The 13,894-nt window shown below is 35.4% G+C and overlaps 1 protein-coding gene across 1 annotated transcript; it reads left to right on the top strand.

Moving 5' to 3' along the window:
- The first annotated feature begins 1,143 nt into the window (after nt 1-1,143).
- Nucleotides 1,144-2,009, top strand: LOC149016074 (uncharacterized). Its single transcript, XM_089156666.1, has 2 exons — nt 1,144-1,730; nt 1,808-2,009. The coding sequence occupies exons 1-2, from the start codon at nt 1,144-1,146 to the stop codon at nt 2,007-2,009; spliced, it is 789 nt and encodes a 262-aa protein (XP_089012792.1).
- The last annotated feature ends 11,885 nt before the right edge of the window (nt 2,010-13,894 follow it).

Raw genomic sequence — 13,894 nt, 5'->3', positions numbered from 1 at the left:
AGTTCTTTTTCTTTTTTTTTTTGAGGAAGGCCGTGGGGTGCGAAATATGCCTTAGAACATTGATGACAACCTTTTATATAGAGGCACTACAAAAAAACCTATTTTGAAACCGTCACCGCTATTGTGGCCGAAACTGGCATCGCGGAAAAAACTGGTTTCGCTAGGTACTAAGTGTTGAGGTATTTGAGTCATACCCAACTTGTGTTGAGGTACTCAAGTTATACCCACCTTATTGTTGAGGTATTTGAGTCATACTCAACTTATGTTCTAATATGAGCCATCAGATTAGTTACGATCTAACGGTGCAATGGGCCTTTGTAGGAGAGTCCAATTACCAGTATTTATTCTATAAATACTAGCTGGAAGCAGTAGTCTAGGTATTCCAAACTTGATACTCAGGGTGTAATGCTTTAAGCAACCTCGTGCTTAAACCTAACCCTAACACTAAGAGCACAAAGAGGTTTAAGCTTCCATCCCTTCACACCTACCCCCTTTCTCTCTCTCCCTGGTCTTGTGATTAGATTGATAATGATAAAATAATAATAACAATCGAGTATTTTTACAGAAACCTGGGGTAGTGTTCCATTGTAAGTGATTTGTAATGTAATTGGTCGATTTAAATCTGTATATTATCGACCTCCGTATAAATTCCCTCCCCCCTTCTTATCTTGGGTTTTACTCTTTTATAACCTCAGGTGTAAATTTCCCCGTGGTTTCGTTCTTAATGAATAGATTCATTGAAAAAAAAAACACGAACAACACACCACTACGTTAAAAATCACTTACACATGAGTGCATGCATGGACATGCACGTTCGAGGGAAACCCTAACGCATCGATTCCTACATGTTAGATCTGAGCCGTTGGTTCTAGCAACAAAACTCAGGATCAATCTAGTCTTACCTTGGTTCTCATGAATCTGGCGGCTAGAAGCAAAGCAACCATTACTCCTGTACCCCTTAGGAGTTCGTGCTTCAGTCCCAATAGCCGTCATGCAAAGCTATGTATCTCTTGAATCACACCCACATCGTCTCTATAAATTGAACACCAGCGAATCCAGAAATAGCAGTGCTTCTAAATTCAACCCATCTGAAACTAACCCAATTCTCACAACCTATAAGGTCCATATATCTGATACAAATTAATGGCCTCTTCTGTCACTGTAGATGAATTAAAATGGTTTCACTCCATCGACAGAGACATATTCACTATTCTGGTAATCAACATTGGCAGAGATATTGCAGAGTCTATGAGGATCATTGGGCTTTGGTTATGGTTAGAAGAGATGGGTTATCCTAATATCATCCTCCCACTGCTCTCATCCACCGATTCCATCGTCGAGTTGGTGGCAAGAGAAGCTGTGCTATGCCTGAATTGCATCGAGAAAAACAAGTCTCCGGCGAGTATTGAGATCCCTTTCACCAAGAAGCTTATGAAGAGAGATATTTCTCTTTCATTCTTTCCTAAGAATAGGGTCTCTGCAGTAAGTGGAATTTCAAAGTTTGTCTCCCAGATTGGACTTGCATTTTCTGATATTGTGGAAAAAGCAGTAAAGAACCGGTCCAATCTTGCTGGTTTTAAACCCACTGGATCCCATTCTTGGACAAGTTCTTCTCTTCCTAAGAAGGGTATGGCCCCATTAGGTGCCTCAGCAGATGACAGAACCCTATTTGTAACCTTCTCCCGGGGATACCCTATTTCAGAAAGTGAACTCAGGAACTTCTTCAACATGTAAGTTCTCTGTTTTTCTATGAATCAAAAATAACAAGATTACAATGTTTTTGACTTGTTTGGCTTGTGGGTTGCAGGAAGTATGGAGACTCTGTAGAATGCATCTATTTGCAGGAAGCGCCCCCTTATAAGCAAGCCCTATTTGCTCGTATTGTGTTTAGATCGAACGCAACCCTAGCACTTGTCCTTGAAGGTACAGGAGATGATGGAAAATTGAAGTTCTATATAAATGGCAAACATGCTCGTGCCAGAAAATTCGTCCACAATAGATTAAATTAACATCTCCAGAGATTGCAAACAATTTGATGACATTCAAATGCAATTTATCACATTTTAATGCACTTTAGCTTACATGTTATTATAATGCGATTTCTCTACTATTTACTGTTGAGTCTATTGCTAGGCAGATCTCCTGAACAAGCCTCTATACAAAGAAGTCAGGAACGTTTACCCTCCTGAAGCTAATTTCTTCTTGATTTTTGGACATGCAATCATAATTATTTGAACTCTAACGTTTCCAAATCAAAAGACCAAGATCTGACTCCATAACATCTCACATTTTAGAGGGATCCACCCTAGCCTGTCAAAGTTTTGGTGGATTCCCACCATAATATGTAGGGAGAGTTAGTGTTATATGCTGTCCTCAAAGTGATCGAGGTGATCCAAATCCATGTTGGATAGGGTGTTTAGGCTGGGTAGATCAGTCATTCTGACCCCTTTATGCTTGGTAGTTGATACCTCAAACAGAGATTAGGTGGTAGAAGAGAAGCAAAACGTAAATATGATAATAAGTATAAGATAAGGAAGGAGTAGACATTACATATGCGGCCAATATTATTTTCAAAAAAAAGTACTAAGTAGGTCGGGAGATGAGACTTGAAGTTAGAACTCCAGCTTTTACATAATAACCCATAATCATAATATAATCTCAATCAAATTGGGTTGGGTACATAGATTAGTATGAGGCTTAGGTAGTAACTAGGAGTTAGAGAAGTAAAAACATACTCAAAGAACATAAAGATAAAAAAATAAGAAAATTACATGTTGTAATCCCCTTTTTATAGTCCTAAAGCTTCCTCTTCATCTCTAATTATAAGGTCCATATTTTAGGGAATACAATTTTATCTTATAGCACTACCATAAATATCATAACGATAAGCATTGTCATTTATAATAGACTAATTTCTCCTTTATTATAAAAGATAATTGGCTAAAGTAATCATTGCCTTATAGTAATTAATTCTACGTTTTTTCGACAAAAGAAAAAAATTTAATTCTACATATGCTATAAATGCCAAAAAATCATGAACGAAAATAGAATCAAATTGGAAGTAACACTTTCACTATGTAAAAAGAAAACTATAATGAAAATTTCTCAACAAATTCACCAAAACAGTGTATAAAAATTCACAAAACCCTACTCCATATGAGAACATAAGATACATATATATAAAGTTTTAATCGCGTAAACTGGTTGACCTATCATGTACAAGATCTCAAAATCATCACAATCTCTATGCTTCTTGCTATCACAAATCTCACAAAGTGGATCATTCAGGTTGCAACTAAAATATGTCGATGTAGGTCAATCTTTAAAATCGAACACAAAAATTCAGGTCACATAACAATATCCTTATATTTTGATAATAAATATCATGTTAAAATTTTAATATTTTAAAGTTGAAGTAATTATTTTTATATGGGAACTTAATAAGGCAAATAGGATGTTTAATGATAGTGAAGAAAAACTAGACTTTCATTTAAAATAATGTTGGTTAGTCCTAATAGAGAATAAAAAATGTTCTAATGATAATTAAACTAATTTTTTAAATCTTATTATAGAAAAAATACTTTTCTATAAATGATTTTCTATCAATCTTTCTAGGCACAGTCTCAAATTGATTTTTCTTTTTTTCATTATTGAGTCGTTTTTTCAATTTTCACTGACATTCATCATGGTCGACACATTTTATTTTTCTGTAGAAAAAGAAAAATATTATTAGGCTATCATAGTATCATGTAAAGCACTTGGTTGGGAGAACACCCACAATTCAAAGAGTGGAAAGAGACCAAAGAATCATACATAAAACGCTTAACACCCATGGTATATACTTGAAAAGACCCAAAGCACAAGATTTGTTGAGAAGATGGACTTTTTGCGATACATAACACGCATCATATGGGAGATCATCATGGCAATATGATACGTACATGACTAACAATAAATCATATAAATCTATTTCAGGTCATTAGATGCCAACCACACATCATTTTTTAGGGCCTGTTTGGTTACTTGAGTTTGAAGATTTAAAAAATCTAGAGATTTCAAATCTATAGGTTTCAAATCTATGGAGTCATGGTTCTTAAAATTAACTGTTTGGTTAGCCTAAATCTTTGGAATGAAATTTGTAGTTTCATCCTAAAAAAACATTTATGAAGTCATGGTTCAAATGTTTAACCATTTTATAATAGGGATGAAATCTCTGGATTTCACGTCATATCCATACATCTATAGATCTGCATTTTTAGTGTAAAAAGGTGAATCTCTGGATTTCATGAATCCAAAGATTCACACAACCAAATGGATTACCAACACCGCCTATTGCACCACTTGGTGCTAGATTTTTGTTAGCATGATTAGCAACTACCTCTGTACCCAACACTTGCAGCTGCGCTGATCTTGGCACTTGTAGTGGCCTAAAGGATGATTCAATAATCTCATAAACCACCACCATTGGGGCATCTCCTACCTATTGAAAATCAACATGTCTCTGGCCACCAAAGGAAAACAAAATGTCTGTGGAAAGTGGTGATAATTTTTTGTCCCCAAGTCAATAAAATTCTTCCCTGATGCCAAAAACTCATTAAGTGAAATGGAAACACTTGATGGTGGAAAAAGGAACATGCTTGGAAGCAAAAAACAAAAACCACAATTCCTCACTAGTCCACTATTTAAACCTCCCTTCATCTGATGTTAGAGGGAAAAATTTTAGCCAACACAAAAATTTTAGCCCCGAAGATGAATTGGGGGTTAGTGGTTCGGCCAACAATTTTGAATTTAAAAAATTCTTAGATGCGGCTAAGAGTTCTAAATCAATTGGTAACTTTCCTCTGGGGAGTTCACTAGTGGGACCCGCAGATAAGAATGAAGTTTGAAGTTCGACAAATTCATGTGAATTTCAAAAAGTCCTTGATGCGGGTAATAGTTCTACTCACATTGGTAACCTTCATTGGGGAGTTCTCATGTGGGCCCCGAAGATGAATTTGAGGTTAGTGGTTCGGCCAACATTTTTGAATTTCAAAAATCCTTAGATGCGACTAAGAATTCTAAATCAGTTGGTGAATTTCCTTAGGTGAATTCACTAGTGGGACCCGCAGATAAGAATGAAGTTTGTGGTTCGGCCAATCCATTTGAATTTCAAAAAGTCCTTGCTACAGGTAAGAGTTCTTATCAAATTGGAAACCTTTCTTTGGGGTGTTCATTGGTGGGACCCGAAGTTGAGAAGGTAATTAGAAATTCGGCCAATGAAGGAAAGTGTTTAAGAGGGAGCTCAATGGGTCCTGATGTGGCAACTAGGGAGGATGATTTGGAATCTAGTGGGACCCATCAAAGTTCGGCCAGGCTGGAAAGTGATGGAATGCTGCAATTGGAAGTGATTCTGCCTCGTCAAAAGCTTGGTCGTCCTAAAGAGGCTCACATCGTGAGGAAAGTGTTAACAAGTAAAAAGGGTTCTATGGCGAAGGAATTCAAGAAGGTAGATGTAGCTTTAGAGAAAGTATCTACAGTAAATAAGAGCCTCTCATTGGGAGAGGACAGTATTGCTATGTAACTGTTACTATGAAGCTTTTCTTTTGGAATATTCGCGGCATTGGTAATGCATCTGGGAGGAGGGCTTCTAAACTTTTGTTAATGACTCATCAACCAGATATTTTTTGTCACTGAACCAAAAATGGATGTCAATAAGGGCCCAATTTTGATGGGTTAATTGTTATCACATGTGAGTAGGAACCAGTGAGGAAGTGTGTATTGGGGGCAACTGTTGTTGCGGGTGAGCGAGGTTGGTTCCTCTTAAGGTTCTAATTGTTGTATTTTTTTTCTTTTTCTTCTTCGCTTTATAAAATGACCCTTTTCGCGAAGAAAAAAAATAAGGGAGTGTCTTATAAAAAAATGTAGACTTCCTATCATTGTTAAGGTCACCAACAGAGATGTGTGGAATCATTAGTAAAGACAAACGTTATATATATATATATATATTTTGGAACTGAGGTTCATTCGGGCCAGCTTGCGCGCACCTCGATTTACTTCCTCAGGAGTGAAAACGTTCTATATTTTATATTGGAATGGGTGCTCATTTCATAGAGATCGTCAGTTCTAATATAGAAATACACTTTTAGACAAATTCTAAATAACAAGTATTACTTGGTCATATGGCCCTTTGGATATAGAAAACACATGAAGTAACAACCTATCCTAAACAAATTACATCCACAATGATATTCATGACATATTCATTAGTCTTTGTTCAAATGCACTTGACATAACATAATATCAAATAGTTGATCCCTATGAAAGATATATCACCTAGTTATCTTCTATATGACTTATTACATAAGTTTAGAAAAATTCTAAAGTTAGTTAAATTTAAATAACAATTTATAAATTAATCAGGTAATATTTATGTTAAAGAATATAATTATCCAAACCAAGTCTACGTATTACAAATACATTCAAACCAATGTTCATCTTACATGTTAATAAAAAAAAATTGGGGATAATTTTATCCCTATTTTCATTTATCCTACTCACATTTATTCTAATGAAATATCACTTGTTTTTTTCTTCTTCCTTTTTACCTTTATTTTACTTACCATGCTCCTATATCCACATGTTCTTTGTTATATGCCTATATGGGCCCACTATGATGTGTGGGCACTATTGAACCAGTATAGCATGGGATATATTATACCAGATTTGGGGGTGGTATGCATGGAGTCATATGGGAAAGTGAAATCACACCCACATTGCCAATTTTTTGCACGACTGGTGGCATGCATGAATTTTTACAAGAAATTTACAAGAAGGTTATTAAGGGGAGATTAAGGGATATACAAATGCTAATATACATGCATGCAATGCAAAAAGATATAGAAGGGCCTAAGAGATGGTAGAGAAACGACTGTAAGCATGCCATCTCAAATCCTTCCTCTATAAAATTAAGGGGAAAAAAAAAAAAAACAGACCATCTAATCCCACATCCTTACCTTGATTGGGTTTCTTTTCGGGTTCCCGAAAAAATTAAAAGAACTTAAGGAGAAAGAAATAAGGCACTTACCATTAAGGAAACTTGCTTTATTACTTCAAAGAGAGATTACAAAGGAAATGTTTAGTACAATAGAAGAGCGTCACACTTGGAGAGATGTTTTTCACAAGAGCAAAGGTGGGAGAAGGGTTCATATTAGGTGCCTTCCTTACAATAGTCATCACTATTTATAGTAAGGGTGTCAATACGGTACCGAAACCGTTTAACCATACCGTACCGTACTGTTTAAAACCTCACTGTACCATACCAATTCAAATTTGGTACGGTATGTACCAAAACCGTTTTTTGGAATTTGGTATGGTACGGTTTTGGTTTAGACAGCATACCATTGGTACATACCGTATATCGTACCGAACCGAACCATATCGAATACCATTTTTAAGGTTAATTTTGTAATTTTAGTTTAACCTTTAAACCCTAATAGGTGAATAACCAAGGTGCTAAAGGACTATACTTGTAATAGATGGTTCTTCCATTTCTGTAGATCTTAACCAGTTAGTCTTTAAACAACTTGTGCTAATTTGGGATTGTATTTCTATTATTTGTTTCCCCACCAAAGGTTGCCTACTTACCTAATAACCATTAACCTCCTAGCAGCAAGAGCCAAGAAAGCATAGCGTTTCATTTGTATTTGCAATTTTCCAAGCATTCAAGTATAAAATTTACATGGGTGTTTTGTTATATTGGAAGCCTAAAAAATGTAGTCTTGTATAGAAGAGAACAGACAAACATGTAGGCAAGTTGAATTCCAGAATAGCTAATGTTGTCTCCATTTTTTTCTATCTTAAGGGTATGTTTCCCCTGGCTGTTATTTGGCTTAATCAATCTCTTCTCTTTCTCATCTATCGGAGTGCCCTTCTAAATTAAGGTTTATTAGCAAAGTGATATGATTTTATACCGAATTCATATCGTACCATATACCAAACCGTTCCGCTTTTTTTTGTATCGATTTCATACCGAAACCGTACCGAACCGTTTTTAAAATACCGTTTTCATACCGTACCGAATTTATATGGTATGGTACATTTATGGTTGGACAATTTGAAATGTGGTACGGTACCGTACCATACCGAATTACCGATATCGTACCGTATTGACACCCTTAATTTATAGGCAAGTGGATAACACTATGCCTTATTACACATGGAATTTTTACAATCAAAGTAAAGACAAAGGACTAGAGGACATTTTAGGGGACTATAATACCCTTAGCCTTTAATAATATTTACATCTTTGTCCTTTGAGGTGTCACTTCAATTATTTAAGGAGATGATTCCACGCAACCCCCTTTATACATGCAGTTGTGTGATCTGCTAAGGACCGTCGATTTGGTATTTTTTTCAAAAATCGCCCTGTGGTATTCCACGTAGTATAAAACTACTATTTTACACATTTGTTTGGTTCAAGTGATTAACCCATATTTTACGGGCAGGGTTTTTGCCTGGCATACTTCTATCCTTAGCATGCTCAAGTGAGATAAACACTATGTTTCATAACCCATGTTTAGGGTTAGCCGATTTTATATTAGCCTAGCCTGTTGTAGCCCAGATCAAGAGTTAAGGACAATTATGAGATTTTACATGGTTGTCCTATGAACCATGTGGTCCTTTATGGATTGAACTAAAATTCTTGTAGTTTTGTTAAGATCCACAAAAACCATCCCTAAGTTTAACATCATTTGGGTGTGAGACGGATGATAAGGGAATCACCTTATAATAGGAATCTATATGTCAAGGAGATTTACCATCCACCTCCTAATTTCTCTTCTCCAGAATCTACATATTCCATTCACCTCATCATCTTTGCTCCCTTATGAATGCAGTCCATCAAACATGATTATACAGATACCTTTTTCGGCTTCCATACTAAATAAATAGTGACTGGGTAGTCTGGGTTACATATCAAAGGTACCCATCCAATTACATGTTAATTGCTGCTTGAATTTCTTCAAGAGTTTTATCCTTGGTTTCTGGTACAAACTTTGCCACAAATAGAACTGTTATTGTAGAAACTGCGGCGAAGGAGAAAAATGTACTTGAAAATCAACACAAGTATGGCGTGTTTGTTAAAAATTTGAAAGCTTTTTCGATACATTAATTACCAAAGATATTTAATAAGTTTTCATTCACCTACAGAGCTTCAGTCCATTAAATAGTTGAAAGTGTAAGAAACTGTCCAAGCACCAAACCAACACACAAGAGTGACAAAGCTTCCAGCAACTCCTTTCACATTTATTGGGAATATCTGTGACAAAGTCAATGTTCAAGCTATGTTATTATCTCCATTAATCCATCCAGGCACATTGGATTCTTAATCATAGTGTCTACTTATAAAACAAAGTGTAGCTGTCAATGTGAATCACGAATGGTTGCAGATCCAGACTCCTTAATTTTATGGGATTCTCCAACATTTAATTACTTTTTCCACTTATATTTTTTTTATCGGTATTTTGTTTTCATAGGTTTGATGAGCATGCAAGGTTAGTTCAGTCAACCTTGTTTACTCCACCTTCCACTCTCACGTTTTCCTTATTTACTTTAAAGGGAATCGGAATAGTGGGTAGAAAAGACAATAACAAATCTTTAATTTTGGGAAGGTTCCTACCACTTGGTTAAATTATTATTTGATTCACGTGGGTTTCTTTGTCTAAACTTTCAATCATAACCACTAGTTACTTTTTCCAACACACCATCACATCACATGACTTTTACTTTATTGCCGGTTGGTGATTATGACAGCCTAGGCATGATTACTAAAGACAGAAGATCGATGAGGTTGCAGGAAGAAAATGAAGAGATGAACAATAAAAGTGAATTCATTCCGCATGCAGACGCTTTTTTGACTTATTAGTTGTTTTGAATCGTATTCTCATTCATTTTCTCAGTTTCATGCTGCAGAACTTTGTGTCGAATCTCATTGTATGTGTGCTCAGGCTCTTCCTTAAAATGTAGATTACACAACGTACATCACTAAAAGCATTTGGGTTTCTCTACAGAAAAGAATAAAGTAGTGGGATTAGGTTAGGAGATAACAAGAGTTCATACTTTCTTTTTCTTTTTTCCTTCTAATAATTAGAGTCCAAACCTATTTTTATTTTCCTGACAAGTGTTACTAATATATCTTTCCATTTTGCTTCAATCATACACATTCACGTTAAGCAAATTTTTGAACAATTAGATCCGAATTTTTTATCGAAATCTCGATCTGATGGGTTGAATTGTCTCGTAGAACTGAAACAAGGTCTCATATCATTACTATCACTATTACCATTATCCAAAAAATATGATCGTAATATTACAGTAGTCACATGTCTCAATATACTGATTACTTCCATTTTTAGGTTGCTTTCAGTGTCTATTTATCTTTCAAACTCAATTTAATTTTAATTTTTGACTATGATTTCAATCATATTTAGTAGGAGAAAAATCTCCTTGACATGTGAATTCCTATCATAGGGTGATTCCCTTACCATCCATCTCACACCCAAATGACGGTTAAACTTAGGGATGGTTTTTGTGGATCTTAACAAAACCACAAGGATTTTGGCTCAATCCATAAAGAACATCATGGTTCATAGGACAACCATGTAAAATTTTATAATTGTCCTTAACCCTTGATCTGGGCTACAATAGAATCCATGCTAGTATCAAACATATAAAATATTTGGTAAATTAGGACAGGCTAGTATAAAATCGGCTAACCTTGAACACGGATTATAAAACATAATGTTTATCTCACTTGATCATGCTAAGGATAGAAATATGCCAGGCAAAAACCCTGCCTATAAAATATGGGTTAATCTCTTGAACCAAACAAATGTGGAAAATAATAGTTTCATACTACGTGGAATGCCACGAGGCAGTTCTTGAAGAAATATCAAATCTACGATCCTCAACAGATCACACAACATGCGTAGAGGGTGTTGCGTGGAATCATCTCCTTAAATAATTGAAGTGACACCTCAAATGACAAAGATGTAAATATTATTAAAGACTAAGGGTATTATAGTCCCCTAAAAAAATGTCATTTAATCCTTTGTCTTCACTTTGATTGTAAAAATTTCATGTGTAATAAGACATAGTGTTATTCACTTGCCTAAATAGCTATAACTATTGTAAGGAAGGCACCTTACATGAACCCTTCTCCCACCTTTGCTCTTGCGAAAAACATCTCTCCAAGTGATGGTGCTCTCCTATTATACTAAATATTCCATTTGTAATCTCTTTTTGAAGTAATAAAGTAAGTTTCCTTAATGGTAAGTGCCTTATTTATTTCTCCTTAAGTTCTTTTAATCTTTTTGGGAACCCGAAAGGAAACCCAAGCAAGGTAAGGATGTGGGTTTAGATGGTCTCTTTTTTTTTTCTTTTTTTTTTTTTTTTTTTTCTTTTTTTCCCTTAATTTCATAGAGGAAGGATTTGATATGGTATGCTTACAGTCGTGCTTCTACCATCTTTTAGGCCCCTCTATACCTTTTTGCATTGCATGCATGTAGATTAGCATTTGTACATCCCTTAATTACCTTCTTGTAAATTTCTTGTAAAAATTCACGCACGCCACCAGTCGCTCAAAAATTTGGCAATGTGGGTGTGTTTTCACTTTCCCATATGACTCCACGCACACCACCCCCATATCTATATATACACATATACTTTTTGTTTATTTTTTGCCTAAACATAGGATATGTTAAAGGGTTTGACTTAATTCTTTCATTAGCTTCGGATTTTTTGGTGCATCAATTACCTAACATTCGAATCTTGGAAAGGGCTAGTTATCAAAAAACAAAAAAAAACAAAAAAAAAAAATGAGGGAGCAAAGTACAACCACTTGAAAAGGTTACCTACCACCAAAGTGTGAGCTACCTAAAATAAGCCATCATAGACAACGACTGTAGAAGCATGGGGGTATTTTATGTGCCTATGTGGCTTAGTTTGGCATATGGTCACTAGATTGGGTTAACCTTCTATGAGATAGCTTAAAATGCTTGACTTAAATGATTTCCATCAACTTTGAAGCTTTTTCCATATTGGTCAAGTACTTAATGATTTGGAAGTTGCAGTGTTTCATATATCCTGTTTGAAGATTAGGGTGGGGGAAAAAAACTAAGTGATTGGGAAACTCCCTGTCGTTCAAGAGGAAGAAGGCATTGTCATCATTCACCACAAGTTTTCTTAGATTGTATAGTTCGAAGGAAAAGGAAGAAGTTTTAGTGCATTAAAAGGGATTGGCTCCAGCAGATGCAACTTGGGAGAATTAGGAGGAATTAAAAGAGACAATTTCCTACCCTTGAGGACAAGGGTGAAATCTAGCTAAGCATATGCTTATTGGGAGTTTGGTTCACTCAAAGAAACTGTTTCTTGTTTCCCTTTCATCTAGTATAGGTCAAAATAAGATTACTCGATCTAATGCACATAACATTTTCATCCCCCCCCCCCCCCCTCTTTAATTGCCCCCGAACCCAACAACTTGTCCCCACCTTTCTTATTTCTTTATAGTTGGTTCTTGCAAAGGTTGCAAAGTAGGTGTCAGGCCTTCAACCTAAACTTATTTTGCCTATTTCTTAAAAAAATGCACACCAATGCTTGAAGCTCTCACCGTCGCAATGAAGCACTTTGTAGACCTGACCATGAATACTTGATATTCATAATAGATAGACCTTCACTAATTTAATGATTTGTGTAGTATTTCTTCACTTATTTTCTTTAATGATTTTGGAAGCATTGCATTCTAATACTAAATCATCTACGCATATCATAAGTGAAGGTACATCCAAGAGTTAACCAGGTGTATCATGGCTCTCAAATTTTTATTAGCATATTGGTATGTGTAAATGATTTGATCATCTAAACTTATTGACTCCACAATCATAAGCTTTCTTCTTCCTTGGTTCTGTCATATTTCTATATTTCTTGAAATTCTTATTAGCTAACTTACAAGATACTAATGCCTCTACTTCCTTACCAATATTTCCATGCAACTTTGTTGCGCGTTTTACAACCCTAGTATGATCATCTTCTCTAATATATGCTCATTTCAACTACTCTAGAAAGAAATTGAGAATCTTATTTAGAGAAAAATAGAAGAGTTGCAAGAATCATTTTACTTGTAAGACCATCACTACAATGCAACTCTATATATCATTCCAAATTTATTAAGTTGTTTAATGACACAAATCTATGTAGACTAATCAATTAAGAAGATGTGATATTGTTCTAGCATAATTTCAAACATTCATATCTAATTGACCGGATTGTACAAGAATGCATTTAGGTTGAACCAAACTAGACCTCTTTTTATAATCCAACATTCATAAGAAAGAAGAAGCTTGAGATTAACCATGTTAACAGGACACACCAATAAAAAAAATTCCTATATTGACCTAGGAGGCTTAGTCCAAGAAAAAAACCTTTAGAAAAAGGATATTGTTCTTCATGATCACTGAACCAAATGGCACATAGGAATGACTCTCTATATGATCCATTAATTGGAAATACTACACCAACCTATTGTCACAAGCCCATAAACAGAAGACATGCCTTAGCAATACCCTGCACTCTCTGTTGGAATATGCTCTTTGAGCATGAGTGAATGTGAATGAAAATCATTCATATGGAGAGTTTGTGGAAATAAATGAATTTGTGGAAATATGTGCATAGAATACCAATGGACTATTTGGTGATTCATTGCACTAAGAGAGGTCATGAATGAAGGGTTATGGGAATACCTATGGACTATTAGGTGTTTCATCTCCCAAGGAGAATTCATGAATGGAGGTTATGAGACCTCTTATTTCCTATCAAACAAACTTCTCATTTCCTATTGTGATTAATGGAGGGTTTTGGGGAC

Source organism: Hakea prostrata, chromosome 5, assembly GCF_041222555.1.
Source record: "Hakea prostrata isolate BN-2017 chromosome 5, UWA_Hpros_2, whole genome shotgun sequence".
NCBI classification, from domain to species: Eukaryota; Viridiplantae; Streptophyta; class Magnoliopsida; order Proteales; family Proteaceae; genus Hakea; species Hakea prostrata.
Note: the sequence above shows the minus strand (reverse complement) of the source record. Positions and strands in the feature narration are given on the sequence as shown.

What these genes read in the sequence shown, in the direction of transcription:
- LOC149016074 (XM_089156666.1), top strand. Translation starts at nt 1,144, where the DNA reads ATGGCCTCTTCTGTCACTGTAGATGAATTAAAATGGTTTCACTCCATC. An exon ending in CTCAGGAACTTCTTCAACAT is followed by an intron (nt 1,731 to 1,807) that starts GTAAGTTCTCTG and finishes TGTGGGTTGCAG; the next exon opens with GAAGTATGGAGACTCTGTAG.